Below are 19,832 nucleotides of genomic sequence, written 5' to 3'. Positions count from 1 at the left end.
ACTTAGTTCAAAGAGATTTATATAACGGGTGTCCCAACAAGAACGCAAGATTTTAATTTTGCGGCATTCGAAGTATTATTGTTTGCCATTTAAACAAGTGTTATTGTTTGTTAGTATAAGGTACGAGGTTAGTAAAAATGGAGCGCTACACGATTGAAAATGAGGCAGGTCAAGCGCAAATAGTCAATCATGGTGTACGGTATCGTAAAATGATAACCAGTTTATCCGTACCTCGAATTGAAGAAATGGATTTGGAGGGCCTGTAGTTTCAACAAGATGGCGCCCACATAACATACAACCAGAGAAACAATTGAATTGCTGCATCAGTCATGTCCCGGTCGTGTTATTTCACGTTTTGGAGACCAGAATTGGCCGCCTAGATCATGTGATTTATCAAAATTAGACTTTTTCTTTGGGGTTTCTTAAAGTCGATGGTTTATGCGAATAAGCCGACGACGACTCAAGTCTTAAAAAAATTTGGACGCTGTATTAATGAAATACCGCAGCATTTATGCAAAACGGTCATTGAAAAATTCATTAAAAGATCGCGTATGTTTCAGCAAAGCCGCGGCGGCCATCTGCCCGATGTATTGTTCCATAGATAACCTCATCTTCTCTACTTTACGATATTATAAAGCTTTCACGATTTTTTTAAAAATATCTGCGTTTTATTTAAAATTCAAATCTTGCGTTCTTGTTGGGACACCCTTTAGAAATATAGACGTTTCTATTTCGATTTCCATATAAATCATTATCAATGTTTTATTTTACATTATGTAACAAACTTTAATAAACAAAACACTTAAGTATTAATTTCACGAAATAAACAAAGTACTTATACATTTTTACGGGAAAAATCTCAGAGAAAAAACTACCTAAACGCATTAAACATACAATTCAGTTTTCAAAAAACAAAAATGTTCCTACTAAAATTATTAAGAGTAATTTTGTTCGTATGTGGTGTATCAGTTCATGGGTTTTTCGATGTTAGAGATGTGACGTCAGACATCATGACGTCACTGCCGAAAGACTTCTCAGTTGCTGTAAAGGATATTGCTGAAGCCTTGCCTTCAAAGAGCATCACCATTGTCAGAGGAAATTCTACTAACATCAGGTAACACAGTCTTTTTATTAAACGGTTGTATTTAGCTTGACCTCTTTGATTGTTTGGTTCAAATTTAGAAATTGAATTTTCTCCCTTTTCTTGATGATAGATAGATAGTGGTAAAAAAAATTACTCCTTCATTACATGGCTAACTATTCTGAGAAAAATTTGCTGCTTACTATTGAAGAAATAAAATATATTGTTATATACCAAAACTACATAGGCACTCACATACTACATAGGTACGATAAAAATACTGTATTTGCTCTCTCAGGTCACAGGACGTATTTGAACTGTTTTGTATGCTCAGTGAGCACAATGTTCTGACTACGAATCTGGACATAGCAACAAAGGAAAACAAACAAAAGGTAAAAATCCCAATTTCCTAGCCTTACCGAGAAAATTATTTCAAGAAAGATTTTTCCGTGTACTGCGATATAAATAGTTGTTGCTTGGACTTAGTTTGTTAAGCACTTTTTACTAGTTATTATGTTTTATTTTAGTTCTTCCAAGGACTCTTGAACCGTGCACTTGTCATACAATTATTATTTTACAATATACTAGCAAACTCGGCGAACTCCGTTTCGCCACCAGATAGCTTCGCTTATATTTTGTATCAGAGATGACGCTGTATATGAAAAATGATTTTCCGTTTTCCTGCTTTTCTTTTGATTTTTTTCTGAATTTTCTTTGCTATAAACCTCACGGAGCCCGAGACCTTCCCAACGAATGCAAAACCGTGGAAATCGGTTCGTGCGTTCTGGAGTTATAGCGTCAGGAAGGAAAACCCGACTTATTTTTATATAATAGACTAGCAAACCTGGCGAACTCCGTTTCGCCACCATGATTTTTTTTCTTGAATTTTCTTAGCTATAAACCTCACAGAACCCGAGACCTTTCCAACGAATGCAAAACCGTGGAAATCGGTTCGTGCGTTCTGGAGTTATAGCATCAGGAAGGAAAACCTGACTTATTTTTATATAATAGACTAGCAAACCCGGCGAACTCCGTTTCGCCACCAATGATTTTCCCTGTTTTCCTGCTTTTCTCTTGAATTTTCTTTGCTATAAACCTCACGGAGCCCTTTCCAACGAATTCAAAACCGCGCAAAACCGGTTCGTGCGTTCTGGAGTTCTATCGTCAGGAACGAAAACCCGACTTATTTTTATATAATAGATATATTTCTACAATTAAGTACAACACTTATAATCAATATTTTTTAGAGTAGGGACTCTAAAATTTTTTTCGTTTTATCGTAACCTCAATTTTTTTAACTCTTGTAGATGACCATTATGTTATTTGTTACAGTATTACGAGTTACTGAAAAAGGCTTTAGACGTATCAGACCAACGGACCAGTCTCATACTCTGTGAGCCTTACGAATGTGAGAATATTCTTTATGAGGTAATTATTTCAAACTGACTATTTATAACGAAACTGGTATAACGTAGTACAAAATATCACCTATTTATTAACCGACTTCACAAAAAAAGGAGGTTCTCAGTTTGACCTGTACACCAAGTTCGAGTTTGCTTTACTTTTAATCGGTCTGATTCTGTTCTGATCTGATTGGTGGGTTTGTTGGAGCCAGCCAATCAAAGCGCCGAACGCGTTCTCAATTCAAGTCAAATTATTTATTCCAATTATATCGTAAATAGATACTTTTAAAATGTCAACAAATAAATAAATAATAGTCTTTCAGTCTGTCCGTCAGTGATGCTAGGTCGTCAACTTATTCCTTAGTTTGTTCTTAACAACACATTTTAGACAAGACTGCCTCGTTGATCATGTAACCGTAAGTGTGACTGCCGAAAAAGCGTTCTTTATAATCTAAACAAGCTCTAAACATGCCATAACTTTCCTATCACAGAAATATCTAATTCCTAGTACAATAATAAACAAATAAATAACATTCCCCCTCTAATTATAAAGATAAAATCACTCAAAATAGTACATGAATTACAACGTTCCGTAATTAATATTGCACAGTTTACATTAATTAAAAAGATGGCGCCGACTGCATAAATAAATCACTTTTTGCATCTCTATTTGAATTTATTAACGGTTCGGAACATTATTAAAGCGTGCAGTTGAATCTGTTACGCCATTCAACACACAATTTTAATTTACTACACAAATAATTTATTCAGTAATATTAATTTACTTGGACTTTAATCCTATTGAGTTGGCTATACGGCAGTGAATGGCGACTAGGTAAATTGAGGTTATAATAGAAGATAGGTAAGGGATTAATAACAAAATGTCTGCTTTGTCACGGGTTTTCTATAGGCTATCTGTTAGGCTGTAATAAAAAGAAGCTTTGGTTACATTTTGTTTTATACTGTGAAGTTGTCCATAAAAATAGAAGGAATGAGTATGTAGTAAGTTACAGTTAGTCAACTTAATTATTGGACCGATTTTTAAGGGTGCTTCTGTACCAGAGAATTGCTATGTTGCTACGAAGATGTAATACCGTTTCCCCAGATACTAAGCTATGAATCTAGTAGTATGCGATGTATCGATAGTAGTGAAGCCATCCATAGCACACATTCATAGCACGCATTTTTCCATAGAAAATAATCGCTATAAATAAAATATAAATCAGCAAATATTTTCAATTATTTCAGTAATAGAACCTAATTTGCAGCAGGCGTGTATTATGTAATCATAATTGTACCGTTATATATTATGATAGGTGTATTCCACATATAGAAATAATGGGAAGGCCTAGGACGTTCAGCAGTGCTGTTTTGTGTTTTATATATCGATGTTGATGACTGATGGTTCTAAATTATATATAATTTTATTCCTTTAGTTGACAGACAACAACCTGATCCACAGCATGATTCTGTACATCTTCTACTGGTCTTATGGACAGGTGAGCGAGACCTTCCTGATGACCATCAAAGAAGCCATGAGGGTTGCAGTCATCACCAACCCTCGGGAGAGCGTGTGAGTTCCACCTTTCTCAATATAGACAATAAATAATGTTTTAGGTTTCTTTAATATCTTAAGCCTTAGTATGACGGGCACTGAATTTGTTATAGGTATACGTACCTATAACCAATATAGAGAATGGCAACGTCATGCTATGCAATAAATGTGTTTTGCTTTTTTTTCACTACTGACTACTTTCTTCTAAGAGCTCTTACACACGAGCGGCTTGTTTCCAAAGGCAGAGGGGTCATCAGGGTTGCCGACGCGGCACTGGTAGCGCAGACGCGCGTCGACGGCTACAGTTACTTTTGCTTTTGGCAACATGTCCTCATGTGTATGAGTTCTAAGCTGACTTCTTCTTACCACAACAATGATACAGGAGAACATTTTAAGCGAACAAAAAAGTGTCTTACGACAGATAGTGTCAAAATAAATATGACATGTAATCAATTGCAATAAACGCTTTAATTTACAAAACTGCGTTATTTTAAAAGCTCTGCCACTCTGCGCTAAAACATAATGGAAATACTGATGAAACGATAATAATTAATGGATAATGTTATAATTGAATAAGTAGATGCCTGCCTACCCACCGTCGTGTAATTGGGTTAACGATACACAACGCCGACGCATATTTACTCGGGCACGTGGAAAAATCGACGGATTTTTTTTTCAGTGGAAAAATTATAGACAGTAAAAAACGATATAAAATATATCCTTATTGGTTTAGGAATTTCGTGGATGTTACGGTTAAAGAAATCGATTCGTCAGTTATATGTTATAGGAGATGAGCATGACGTCAAAATCTGAAAAAATGACCAAAAATAAGAAGCAAAAGATGTGTGGAATAATTAAAAATATAAAAATAGGAGCCGACCAGTAGTGGGAGCATAGTCCAAGCTACCGGTGGTTAGGGCTTCAGAGACAGAAACCACCTCACAATACGTGCCGTTTCCAGGAGAATTGCCTGCTGCATCAGGCTCTTGTTCCGTCCGCCCAACGCCAGCCTCCTCCCCTAGGTGATTGTCGGGGCTATTGGGTATTAACCCATTGGGCGAATCCACATTCCACACGTCGACAACCTCGTGAACCAAGTCAAGATATTTTATAAAAAAGTAAATAATACTTTTCCCAATCCACGTAAAACTCATATCTTAACAACTAAATCCAATACCAATTCAAAATCCATTACCCACAATTTAATAATTGACAACACTCAATAACTTCCTCATTTAGTATTGAACATCGGGTTTCCAGCCCATTTAAAACATTAACCAGTTAATGCAATATCTGCTGTGACGTCACAGTTATGTAAACGTAAACACTCGCGTTAAATGTTAGACATATTGACGTTTCATTATAATGGATGGACCTTTGTGTATTGTTTATAGGTTTTCATTGTAAAATAAATGCATTCATTGATTTAATTTACAACTTATGTAGAGTGTGTAGTTTGACGTTGATGTGATCGGTAGTGCGTATGGGTAAAAGGTATTTCTAATTTTCTATATTATTATTTTGTTGTATTCCTACACAAACGTTAACAGTGACTCCTAATCTTTACTGAATTTTTAGCTTTTTTCTAAAAGGTAACATTTTTAGAAAGTAATTATTTACAGTACATACAACAAAGCACGTACGTATCCGATCTTCACAATTTCTAATTCCGATTTAGCTACTAAAAATAAAAATTCTATTTAGACAGAACATCCTATATTTAGTTACCAAATCTACCTACAGATAGGTTATTAAAAAAGGCTCTAAGAAAGACGGACTATTAGCATTGCGTCACAAACACACAGCGTTAAACATTGAGTACGATTTTCGGTGAACATTCCAAAGAATCAAATCGCTTCGTTAGACATTCGAGAGCGATACAATTGATAAAGAGATACGTTTCTTCTTTGTATTGACCGTCAAATTACGAGGAAAACTGAATTAGGAAACGTCTAGAGTATTGTGTACTGTCTCTCTTAATTTTGCTTATTCAAAAGTGTGAAGTTCTTGAAAGAATCTTTGTTTAAAGAAGAATTACACAAGAAGAAATAGGCACAATGGGCGTGTGCCTATTTCTATGAAACCAAATAATCTTACAGATTATTTATTAGCAATTACCACTGTGCATGTAATGTGCCGAATAAATACTTTTTTTTCTTTATTTTCTTTCTTTCGATTATAATTATTATATCTGTTTGAAAAAAGAACTCGATAGAAAACCAAAATACTCTATTTGTCATAGTAGTCATAATCGTTCATTTACAAACTAAAACCATTATTAAAATTATTCACTCACAGGTAAGAAGGACACGTCCTTTTACCAACCATACCGCCAACTGATTGCCTCGCCTAGGGGTACATCGTACATCTAAAAATTACATCGCTCCCCCCACTTCTACGAAATTCAACGAATACAAAGTCTTGGACAATCACGTGCCCGTAATTTGATTGAGACGTACGCCGATTGAGACTTGGCCCCCAATATTTTATAAGCGCCAAAGAAAACATTCGGGGCCTTTATTAGTTTACCGCAATGAAGCCGTCATTCTTAATTTTAGCACCCAGTTTACGTGGAAATATTGTTCAATAAGGTTTATTTTTAATTTACTTGTTGTGTGTAATGAGATTAGAAGTTCTGATGGGATTAGCGTCACCTTTAGAGGTCTTTGTCGCTACTTTGGTGATTAAATTATTATTTTGGATTGTTTGATGTTTCTTTTCTAAGTTTTATTCGTTTAGGCTTCTAGAATATTTAGGTAAAAATAAAAATTTGGTTTGTCGAAGGTCATCAAACCTTTAACAAATTCACATTGTAATACCTCAGTTACTTTCCTATTAAACAACTACCAACATTTGTTTAAACTAGTCAAATGCCCAATTTAACCCAATTGTCTCTTTGTCACTTGCGTGTCTGTATTTCATCCTCTTTCACTATATTCTTCTACTTCACCCCAGGTTCCGCATCTACTACAACCAGGGTACTTCAGATCGTTTGAACCACTTGACCCTGGTAAACTGGTGGTCAGGTCGTCTGTACAAGTCTCCTGTACTGCCACCTCCTGATAAAGTCTACCATGACTTTAAAGGAAGAGTCTTTGAAGTTCCAGTCTTACACGTAAGTATCTTTGATAGACCAGTCCTTGATGATAGCAATAATCATACTGCAATATTTAAACAAAAAATATTAAGCACAGCATAATGGTAAAACCACGAAGAGATAGTAGTACACTTTTGTAAAAAGAGAAAATATCTATTAATTAAAGTTATTTTACAGGCACCACCTTGGCATTTTGTGAAGTACAACAATGATAATACAATCACTGTTACCGGAGGACGTGATGACAAACTACTAGCTTTAATTGCAAAGAAGCTTAACTTCAAGTAAGACAATCTTTAACTAACATCAATAGCAGTAGGTTCCTAACAACAGTTAATTTGTTTTATGGAATAAATTCAAATAGTGATTGTAGTAAATAAGAAATTGGATTCGTTCAATTGGTGAATGGAGATTTGACGCACATTGTTTATGTTACTGGGTCTAGCGATCATTAGTATTATATTTCTATTTACAAATCACATACTTTCGCCTCTAAAGTCCCATATTCCCCTTACTCATAACCTCTTTTCGTCCTCTAGGTACAAGTACTACGATCCACCAGACAGAAGCCAAGGGTCAAGTATTTCTGGTAACGGAACTTTCAAGGGCACGCTTGGCTTGATTTGGAAACGTGTGAGTGTATACCCATAGTTACAGACACAGAATAATTTCTCAAAGGAATTCAACAGAACAATTAAATTGCCCCGTTGTTTGTTTTCAATCATAACTTAATATGACACGTGGAATTCTCACAGGAGACAGACGGAGATGTACTGATTGTGTACAACTTTTCGCCAGTTATTTGTTTAGTCGAATACTGATTTTTGCCAACCCGCATTGAGCAAGCGTGGTGATTAATGATCAAACCTTTTCCATGTGAGAAGAGGCCTTTGGTCAGTAGTAGTCACGTATAGGCCGTTGATATATGATATAGAATCCTGATTTTATTGCACAGGACTTATGAATGAGACCACAAACAACCAAAAAAGAATTTCAAACCTAATTATTAATACACAATAGGTGGAAACTGACCAACATGAACACTTGTACTTTACTTACTTTTTGTTGCCTTATGTTTGTGGTGATAAGTTATATAAGTAACTAAAATCAGTTCTTTAAATTAATAATTTTCAATCAAGAATTTTATGTCACTCCATAGTCGCTATCGAACAGTCGAACAGTCTCTATGGAATGACATAAAATCAGCTTCCAAGTCACTATACAAATTAAATTTAATTTCGTTCTCCAGAAAGCAGATTTCTTCCTCGGCGATGTAACAATGACATGGGAGCGGCTGCAAGCAGTGGAGTTCTCGTTCATGACCCTGGCAGATTCTGGGGCTTTCCTGACACATGCTCCAGCGAAGTTGAGTGAAACCTTAGCCATCATCAGGCCATTTCAGTGGGAGGTAACTATTATTATGTACAAACTTACTTATCACGCAGATACCAGGTCCTCAGAAGTGTGGGAGAGCCGTGCATTGGCATGAATGGGCTGACTCGACCGTAGTGACACCACGATCTCACAAAAAACCGACGTAAATCAACGTTTGCGTTGTGTTTCGCTGTGTGAGTGAGATTACCGAATTCCTAATTAACCCCCTTCCTAATCCCCGATTTTCCAACAACCCTTAAATTTCTAACCCCCAAAAGGCCGGCAACACACTTGTAACGCAACAACTTACCATTCCTAACCTCCAAAAGGCTGGCTGAATTAACGGATGTGTTAAGTTTTCCATATGACTAGGTCATAGGATCATCTGAGGGTAATTTACCTGATGTCTTTTGCACTTTTTTCGTATTTCTTTGTATGTTTTAAGGTATGGCCACTAGTATTTGCAACGCTGCTCGTGACTGGACCAGCGCTGTGGATAGTCATCGCCGCTCAGTCACTGTGGCAAAAACGTAAATGTGACCAGCTGTCACTGTTCAGCAGCTGTTGTTGGTTCACCACCACGCTGTTCTTGAGACAATGTAAGACATATTTTAGATTATAAATAAAATTGTATAATTATCTTTTTATTTTATCACTTATCGTTATATGAATACAATCATGATTAAAGCCCCAATTTGTCCTGACAATTGACTGCATGGGCGTACTGCGACTTAGTAGCTTGTCTAGTCCCGATCCCGAGTTCATTTTGTGTTTATAATAGTTGAAACGATACAAATTCCTTATGTATAAAAGTCTAAAACATCACCCTTTTTTAAGAGGGAAAAATCATCCAATGACTTCTCTCTTGGGCGAGGCAAGAGGGAGCGTCAAGAACAATATTATTTTTTTGAACCTAAGTACCAAAAAACTCCTACTTCTAGCTTCTAAGAGTCCCATACTAACCAACACTACATCTCAATTCTCCCAGCATCCAGCAAGGAGCCCTCGAGCACACACAAGGCCCGTCTGGTATCAGTCCTGATCTCCCTCGGAGCGACCTACGTTATAGGAGATATGTACTCAGCAAACCTCACCAGTTTGATAGCAAAGCCTTCAAGGGAACGACCCATAGGAACTTTATCAGCATTGGAGGAAGCCATGAGGGATTATGGGTACCAGCTGGTGGTGGAAAGCCACAGCTCTTCATTGGCTATTCTTGAAGTAAGTAGGATGGAGTCGTATTTAATCCTGTGATTCTTGCATGTTGCTACAAACGGATTGTTTTTATCGAATCGCTATCAAAATTAACACAATTTTGACTTTTAGTTTTTTTTATATCGTCACGCCTTTTATCCCCGAAGGGGTGCAAAGATGCATATATGGCACGTAATGTACAATGTACACCCACTTTTCACAATTTATGTTGTAAGTCCCATGTCCAATATTCTTTAGTATTTATGAATTTTGTTTTTTTTTTCTAAATTCAATGGACATTTTTACTTTTAGTACGGTATCAAAAATCTACATTAATCAAAAATTCATTAATTTTAGTCGATAATTAACTGAAAATAAGGTTGATTTTCAACTTAATCCCTCTCAGCGTATTCATTCGTTGATACAATATCAATATCACATTATTATGCAGATATTATGGTTGCATATAAATGCGAACGAGTATTACAGTGAAGCCTGTTTTTTCAGGCGCACGATTTTTCATGCGTTTTCACAGTTTACTAGATCCGTTGTTATTATTGACTGCATAGTAAAACAGTGTTCAATTTTTGAACAGTTAATTTGTAATACAATACATTTACCTGAGTAATTGCAAATTCGTTTTTTCAATTGCAATTTTGTTGATTCCATGACACCTGTACAAAGAGATGTCCTAATGTGATCGTGTACTGTGACGAATCAAATATTTTATTTATAAGTAAGGTGTAAATAGTTTATAAGCGCTTAGAAGGTGATACATAAAAATATGGACAATTAACAACGCATTTGTAGTATGAGACTGCGTGTTGAAAAATAGAGAAGGGCGTAGTTTTCAGTTATGACATCTCGTAGTCACTCAGTTTGGAAAGAACAAATTTAGTTATTCCAAAATTCTCATTGAGTTCAAAATTTTACCAGACGTTTGGTTATCAAAAATCAAAAGATTATAAACATGTTAGTTGTTTATAAAATTCATGTTTAAGACTTTTCCTATAATACCAATTATATACTACCTACTAATCATCATCGTTTTAGAACGGTACAGGCGTGTACGGCCGTCTAGCGAACCTGATGCGTCGTCAAAGAGTGCAGCGCGTACGCAACGTGGAGGTGGGCGTACGACTAGTGCTGTCGCATAAACGAGTTGCTGTTCTAGGAGGCAGGGAAACTCTGTACTATGATACTGAGAGATTTGGTAAGTACTTGCCGACACACACAACGCAACGTCACGCCTTTTATCCCCGAAGGGGTAGGCAAAGGTGCACATTATGGCACGTAATGCCATGTACACCCACATTTCACAATTTATGTTGTAAGTCCCATGTCATAGGTGGTGAGCCTATTGCCATATATCGGGCAAACACACACATTTCCAGACTCCGTGCTACCACTGAGAAATTTTCGAAAAACCGAAAAAAGCCCAGTAATACTTCGCCCGATCCGGGAATCGAACCCGAGACCCCTTGCCTTGCAGCCGCACTAGCAACCACTCGACCAACGAGACCTACACACACAATGGTCAATAATGAATAAATACTGTAATGTATCGCAATATTAGCTGTTAACTATTTAGTCACTATTATGTGAATCTGTATGGATATCTTTCCGTTAAATTGATATAATGTAAATTTTAACCTTATTTCCAGGCTCCCACAACTTTCATTTGAGTGAAAAGCTATACACACGGTATTCAGCAATCGCTTTACAAATCGGATGCCCGTATTTGGAAACTTTTAACAATGTGTGAGTGCGAAATATATACATACATGTTTATTATGTGAAAAATACCAAAATAGAAAGTATCCTTAGAAATTAAGAACTTTATAGAAAACTATTTGTACCAGCTCTATCTTATACTGTTTAATTGTTTAAAGCTGAAGAGTTTGTTAATTGGTTGGTTTGAATGCGCTAATCTTCGGAACTACCAGACCGAATTGAATAATTATTTTTGTGTGTGAAAGTCCATTATTCGAGGAAGGTAGGCTATAAAACATCACGCTGCGCATCAATAGGAGCCGATCAGAACGAGTGGAATCACGTGAAAGTAGCTAGTTTATTTATAACACCATTGTGGAACCATTGAACTTGATGATTAAAGAGAAACCTTAAGTTCTTTTGTATAACCATCATAATTCCAGACAACCTAATTATATACATCAATTCTCTCTTACACTATTCAACAATACCTACTCTGAGCTATGTTCAGCTGAATGGAATAGTTTCCAACTGTATTCCTTTGCCAATAAGAACGAATTTCAATCACCAAGTAAAGGGTGCTTATTACCTTTCTCCACAGCGTAATGACGCTATTTGAAGCGGGTATTATTGCGAAGATGACAACGGATGAGTACAAGAATCTTCCAGAACATGCTAGAAGATCGGATCCGGTGACAGAGAGTGACAAACAAGGGGGTGAAGCGTTGGGAGACTCTGCGGCTGCTTCTTCGCAAACTGTACGTAGAGGATTATCAAGAGTTTTAATTGTATTAAGTAGTTTATGTATGGATTTTTTGTCCTAAAGCCTGATTAATTTTGCCAAGTCATAGAACAAAAGTTGTGGTTTAAGTTCACAAGGTTTTCACCAGAGATGTGCTATGTAGCTATGCTATAAAGATGTAATAGCTAAGCTATGAAACTATGTGACCGTTTCCACTGATACTAAGCTGTGCACGGAAGATGTGGGAAGCCGCCTATAGCACGCATCTTTCCACATAAAAAACATAGCTTAGCTTAAGTCCAGATTCCTTTTCCACCAGTGCTAAGCTATATGTACCAATGAATATGATTGGTGGAAGCCAGACGCATCTACAGTAACGTAGAATAGCACATTTCTGGTAGAAAAGCACTCTTATGATGTTACAGTTATTTTATCATATCTCTCGCTCACAGTTGTGTGGAATAGTCACATAGTTTTGGCGTGATAGTTCACACGTTTTTAATGGCCCAACTACAGTAATTTGGTCTTAAAAGAAGTCCTCATCAATTACTTATTATGTCATATTATTACTAGGGACTATTTCTAATCTCACTTGTTTTAACTGTAGACCGTAAGTTATTATTAACAACTTATCAATCGTAATACAACAATGACACCAACTGAATAGCAGTAGCTTCAATTCTAAGCACCAAATACTAGATATACCTACTATAGTTATATACTATACTATCTAAGTTTGTATTGCAGCCACAAGGAGAGTCGACAAAAGGTCTGCAGCCAGTGTCTTTGAGGATGCTCAGGGGCGCATTCTGTTTGCTCGGTATTGGACATCTGTTGGCAGGTAGTATTAACGTTAATAGAATTTCCTACAAAGGAACTAGATTTAATTTAGTGATTAACTTGAAAATTTAAAGTTTTATCTATTAGTACATTATAATGTTTATGTCTCCATTGACAGCTATTTTGTTATATGCAGCAGTATTGTTGTATGCAACAGTAGACAATTTGGTATTATGAATGCATCAACATTCATGTTCATTTGGGTAAAAACGAACAAAAATATCGTTCCCTTAAACTAAATTAGTTCACCATAAAAGTCTTACAAATAGGCTTGCTTTAGACTTGTAATTTTTAGATTTAATAAAACACTATACAATCCAAATTTTATTATAACTTCCTTTATGTTATCGGCTTACTCACTTAACTGTTTAATTCATCCTCTAATTATTACCCTATGTTAATACTAATACTCGCAACTGTATCTAACAATTTTCCAGCAATATCATTGGCAGTAGAAATCCAGCTCCATCGTCGTTCCAAGCGTCGTAAGAAACCAGCACAGAACGAGCACAGAAAGGCACAGAAGTTGTTAGTGCTGGGCAAGTCTGTGCTGTTGTTCAAACGAGGCTGCAAGAAGGTCTGTACGAGCATGTTCACAAGCATTGATAAAGCGCTCGGCTCCGATGTTAAGGATTAGTTTAACAAGATGGCCGCTGATTTTGGGAGTATATTTCTTAATTATTATGTTATCGGCTTACTCACGTAACTGTTTGAAGGGGAACTCGACTAGTTTCAAGCCAAGCTAGAGGCTCATATTCATGAGCAGCATTCCGCGACACACGACGCGGCGATTGTCGTGCTGCTACTTTTCCTCGTCAAACAGTTATGTGAGTAAGCCGATAACATAATAATTAATTTAGCATATCTCACGAAAGTTATTGTAAAAAGTATATTTCTTGTTTGTAGTATGTTTATTAGTAGAATAATAGTAGGTATTTTATTCCTCTCTTTTATCCGATCTCGTTTAATGTAGTTGCAGTTGCAACTACATTAAACGTACGCTACTGTCAAGTAAGAGATCTTAGATTTGTCTCGCAAATAGTCATTGAGTGTTTTGCTGGAGCTTTTACCGATGTGATTATTTTCAAGTTTGCAAATACATAGTGTAGTTTTGGCACATGTTCAGAGGACTTAGTACGAGTTTGTTTTACGTTTAACGAAATCGAAACGAGAGTGCGTTCGGCGCTCTGATTGGTTGGTTCATTCAAGCCGGCCAATCAGAGCGTCGAACGCGCTCTCGTTTCGATTTCGTTCAGTGTAAAGCAAACTCGTACTAAGGGTAGTGGTAGTCACTCAATGTTGTTTAAGTAATAAATAATATTAACTTTGATCAAGTTCATTATTTTCTTTTCATCCTATTTAGTTAAATTTTAGATTTAAAAGCTTCAACTACGTTGCCATCAAAATTCAAGCAAAATTTGAAACAACTTACGTTGAATAAAATACAGAATACTCCGTACAACCAAAAACTTGTGTCTGCTGTCAAAACAACAACTCCGAAACAGTAGAAGGAGTAGAAAATATTGCAATTTTGTTGAAAATTCACCCATCGTGCCGTGCCGTACGTACGCAGTCATCAAGACGATCTGTGCCTGACGTAAGACAGCTTCCTCATTAAATTAGCGAAGTGAGAGCACGCTAACGAAGTTATTATGATAGACAGATTAACATGCAGAAGGTTTATTTTATATAGGTACTTGTGATTTAATGTATAAGGTATTGATTAGAGCGACAGTTGAGTTGAATAATGTATTTGTGAATGTGTTTTTTTATTTTGATATTTATATTTTTGATATTTATATACATAATACATTTATTAACAAGAGTAAGAGTTTTTATAACAGGTATACAACTCAATTAAGTTTACATAGGTAAAGAAAGAAGTAAATATTACGCAACAATTTGTTTTTAGTAAAAACCCAGAATACACATCTATTTAAGTTCACCTTCTGACTTTTTCTAGTCTGTTTACACGTCAAGAAAACAAACAAAGCCCTCTTTGGTTACAATAAAAACTAAAAAAATGGAACAGCAATAGAAAAACAAATCTTCACAACTTTTAAAATCTTACGTTAAAGTAAAGGCTAAACTATCAGCTATTCATACGATTTAATTTCAGCAATAAAGAATTTGAATTTGAAATATTTACAAACCCAAGTAGTTATGTACCTACTACCCTATTTACAATGACGATACATTGACCCAATCCCGTTTGACCGTGTTTTAAACAAAAGCTAGTTTGTTCATACGAATCCATCCTTTGTCCTCGTCATACAAAAATAAAATCAAAAATTCCTACTGCACAGTCTGCATTCAAAGGCATGGAACGCTATAGGTTTCATCGTGTAGGGTAAACGCTACTGTTATGCGACTTATCTCTGACTTTTTAATTAATAATGGAATTTATTCATGAAATTGGTCACCGATAAAAAAATATATAATATATGACAAACATAATAAATATATGAAAAAATATAGAAAATATAAACTATGTAACTTACTAATAAACCCATATAATTATGTATAGGTATTATGTTTGTTACATAAACACGTCAAAACGGCTGAAAGGATCGGGATGAAATTTGGAACAGGGAATCTACTTTTTATCCTACGGGAACGCGAGCGAAGCCGCGGGTACGCGCTCGTTAATTATAAAATACCTATTTTCCTTCACAAAACTCGTAAAACTTTTAAACAAAATGTATCTTTAATGTTAACCCGCGCCCAAGAGAACAAAATACTTTTTCAATCGACTTGAGAGACACAAAACTCGAAGATGCATTGTAAAATTAATCTCGCCGAGTAACAAGGAAAACGCGATCGTTTAGAAAAAGAGCAATCCATTAAGAATTTAAATGTAACTTAATTGTGCTCATCACAATCATTAACTAAATTACTGGCGTTTTAACTTTAAAAGCTTTGTTTTTTTGTTAACGTGAACGTGCCATTTTATACCATTAGTATCTTAGTTGGACCGGTCGGACAAAGTGCATCTACAATTCTAATATTGTTATAAAGGAACTCAATGTTGCATTGATCACAATAATTTAATATTATTGCTTCGTTGAATACGAGTCTGTAGTTTAATATCTAGGTCGAACTTAATTGAAATTATGGATAATGTGTTGTTGTGACACACATGTGTTTCATTAAACTATTAGATTTAGATTTCAGCCATGATCGTCCCACTGCAGGGCAAAGGCCTCCCTACCTTCCTTCCTTGTCATAGCTGTTGAGTTCATCCCGCCATCTCCTTTTGGGCCTACCGCGACGTCTATGGACGTTGAGCGGGCTCCACTTAGTAGTGAGTTTTGCCCACCGCTCGTCCGACATACGGCAGACGTGACCAGCCCAGTTCCACTTCAAGCTGGCGGCTTTATGACCAACGTCGATGAATTTAGTCGTTATTTTAGTAATTAAACTATGAAATAAGAAAATAATAATGCGATGGCCAGCAACAGTGGCATTTACCCTACTTGTTTTCATACAACTTTGTCTATTGAAGCCCCGAAAACGGGATGAAACGTCAAAAACTTACAAACAAAAATTCGTATTTTATGCATAAAAGGCTCTGTTGTTTTAGTACAGGCCACTAACGGGTCTCATACCGGAGCCGTACCTGAAAAACTGTCCAAGCTTTCGTTTAGACAAGCTCTGTAAATAGGAAACCTAATATAACTTTTTAAAGGCATGCTTTTAGTTGAGTAGTTTTTTAATTACTTGATTTTTCTGTTTTAGTCCCACCCGTGTCCTACGGCGTTTTGAATTTATTGTGCTTCAAATATGTATCGTAAAATACCAGCGCAAGGACCTGTCTTACACATGCTGAACTGGTCCCATTTCACACCAACATTGGGACATGTTTATAAAATCTCAAGTATTGATTAACAAATATTTGTGTAAACTTCACATGTCACTTGTTTTTTTTAACATGGAATGAATGTTTTTCTTTTATTTATTTCTATGTTTTGAGATTATCTGAATCCCTTTTTTTAAGAAGAGGCCCATAATCCAGCAGCACACTCTCAAGATCTGTTAATTGTAATAAATTAGTGTATCGTCATTGAATTTCGGAATTTAAAATTGCTAATATCTATTATTGAGTGGCCCTGTTTTCATCAATACGTACACAAAAACTAAACCAACAAAGCATTTTAAAAAAGCAACCATTTCAATAGAACAAATTAAATGAAATTGAGGAGAACTACGGGGAATTGCCAAAACCGAAATCCTAGTACATAGGTATCTAGGTATAACCCGAAACCGCTATACCAATCGAGGCCAAATTCAAGGAATTAGACCAGAATTAGTACCAGAATATAGGGATAAAGCCTATCTACTTGAGCTAATGTTCCATAACCATATTCCATGTTTGTTCCGGATCGGATGTGTGTTTGTGTAACGGTTACCGCAACACGTGACAACGCCGTGTGTTCAGTAGGGAGTAATAAGCCTTTAAATAAATTAATATAATTTTATTCGTCATTGTGGAAAATATTAAACTATAATGAACTTTATATCTTTGCTCTTAGGGTGTTTTTTCAGCAGAGGTGTGCTTTGTAGCTTACTATGAAGATGTAATAGCTAAGCTATGAAACTATGTGACAGTTTCCACTAAGATAAGCTATATAGCTGTGTGAGGAAGATGCTCAGTTAGAGTATGCGATGTATCGATAATAGGAGAAGCCATTCATAACACGCATACAAAAAGCACCAGTGCTAAGCTACGTGTACCAATGACTATGATTGTCGGAAGCCAAAAACCATCCACAGCAACATAGAATATATAATATAGCAGCGTATTTCTGTTGAAAAAGCACTCTTAAGGAAGACGAAAAAATTGACAACGGCTAATGAAAAACGGCAAAGACACAACTCTCTCAAGAGGTTAGTTGTTAAGAAAAAGATCAAAATGACTCTGACTCTGATTAATTCCTAATATTCAAGGTCGTCGATCAAAACCTAAGCTTTCTTTAAAGATTTTATACAGACTCATCTAATATTACAGCTAGACAAAACAACAGTTTAGACAAAAGATAGAATTTCTATAGTAACAACACCTATTGTGTAATGGAAAATTTTATGAAAACCATGATAAATGGCGTGTCTTACTAAATAACAATTAATTAATTAAGCCGTCAATGGGTATTGTTAAACCAGATGAGACAAAGGATAGTTGGCTAATTAATGAAATCAGATTTTAGATAAATTTATACTCCATTCAGATGTGTTCGGCTCGGCTTCGTTGAGGGCGATGAGCGGTGTAATTGCAGGTAAAGAAATATACAATGAACATTATTAAAAGTCTTGGCAAATGTAATGAAGGCTGCACTTCAGCCAGGGAGAGTGACGATATCTACAAGGCTGTTGGCAATGACTGAATTAAAACTAAAGAAAGCCTCCCTACATCACCCTGCCCTACTACTACTGATTACCACAGATGTTTCTCGGGCCCAGTAGGGCTGATGTTTGATCCGGAGCTGCGGACTACCTAGCGGGTTTACCGGGGCTCCGGTTCGAAAAGCAGGAGTGGCATCGCGGTGGTTTTTAGTCAGTAAGAGTCTGACATTCCCTCTCGCCTTTCTAGAAAAGTCATTGGATGATTTTCCCCCCTCAAAAAAAAAACTACTGATTACATTAAGTAGTTCACGTTGCGCCCCGTCTATCTCTTGCAAATCTAGTCCAGACTTCCAGACGAATAAATTTGCTTGTAATATTACAAACAGACACTCCTATTGTATTGATAGTGGTAATTTCCATATGGAAATATCCACTTTTTACCACTTGCATATGATACATACAATTTTACATTCTTGTTAGTATTTTTGTCTGGTTGTTCCGGCTTATCTCTGAAATGGTTGCACCGATTTTGACAGAACTTTTATTGGTAGATAGGTAGTTGATGTACTAAGGAGTAACTTATGCCATTTTTATTTTAGGAAATTTATTTTATTTTACCAGTAAGCAAAACGCAATTTCTGTCAGAAGTCATTATTCTACGCGGACGAAGTCGCGGGCAAATATATAAATACAAGGAACATTCTAGTCGCAGCCCTCTCTCAGTGACAACCCACAATAAATGAAAATTTCCGATTTACTATCAAACGGACATCGCTGTCAACTAAAATAATTTATTGTGACATCATTATCAATTGAAACAGAACTGAAATAACAACCCATTTAATTATGAATTACCTGAATCTGCTACTTTATTTGTAATTGGAATCATTGATTGTTGTCCACGTTAATTGTTGAGTGGCAACCCTGATTCATTTTAATTTTGGGTGCTGGCAACATTTTGGTTGTGATAGAATTTATAGGTGTCTATGGGGAATACCTCTGTTTGAACTTTGGTAATCAGTAAAGTTTTTTGTGTTTTTTATATTTCTTTTTTTGTATTGTTTGTTTGATGCTACGTCTGAATCTGGGGGCACGGTAGTGCCCCGCCAAGACGAGCCAAGCGAAGCGCAAGCGCAAGGGCACTACCTACCTTTTCTCGAAGCGCTTCGTCGTATTTTTGAACCTTCATAACTTGAGTTTGGGTTATACCAGATAAACAAAATTTTCAGGATATAATGTCAGTGGTAGACTTAATAAACCTCTAAAGTTTCAATTGCATAGCTCTTATACTTTAGATTTTATTGATATCTAAAATACCCCGATTTCGTCACTCACTCACTGATGATCAACAAAATTCTTAAGGTACTTCCTGAAGTCCTAGAAAACTGAAATTTGGTATGTAAGCTAGTATTAGTACCCAAACAACAAAAAAATCCTAAAACTTGGAACTTTTACCCCCAACCCCTTAAACTAGGGGGTGAAAGTTTGTTCGA

The 19,832-nt window shown here is 36.1% G+C and overlaps 1 protein-coding gene across 1 annotated transcript; it reads left to right on the top strand.

Moving 5' to 3' along the window:
* Positions 1 to 857: 857 nt before the first annotated feature.
* On the top strand, positions 858 to 13,764 carry LOC118282425 (ionotropic receptor 40a). Its single transcript, XM_050701091.1, has 15 exons — positions 858 to 1,114; positions 1,380 to 1,473; positions 2,414 to 2,509; positions 3,921 to 4,057; positions 6,995 to 7,154; positions 7,314 to 7,420; positions 7,676 to 7,769; positions 8,386 to 8,544; positions 8,956 to 9,109; positions 9,499 to 9,731; positions 10,758 to 10,917; positions 11,369 to 11,465; positions 12,019 to 12,175; positions 12,907 to 13,000; positions 13,437 to 13,764. The coding sequence occupies exons 1-15, from the start codon at positions 918 to 920 to the stop codon at positions 13,634 to 13,636; spliced, it is 2,139 nt and encodes a 712-aa protein (XP_050557048.1). The 5' UTR covers positions 858 to 917; the 3' UTR covers positions 13,637 to 13,764.
* Positions 13,765 to 19,832: the final 6,068 nt, after the last annotated feature.

This window comes from Spodoptera frugiperda, chromosome 20 (genome assembly GCF_023101765.2).
Source record: "Spodoptera frugiperda isolate SF20-4 chromosome 20, AGI-APGP_CSIRO_Sfru_2.0, whole genome shotgun sequence".
Taxonomy (NCBI): domain Eukaryota; kingdom Metazoa; phylum Arthropoda; class Insecta; order Lepidoptera; family Noctuidae; genus Spodoptera; species Spodoptera frugiperda.
This window is presented reverse-complemented; position numbering and strand designations above follow the sequence as displayed.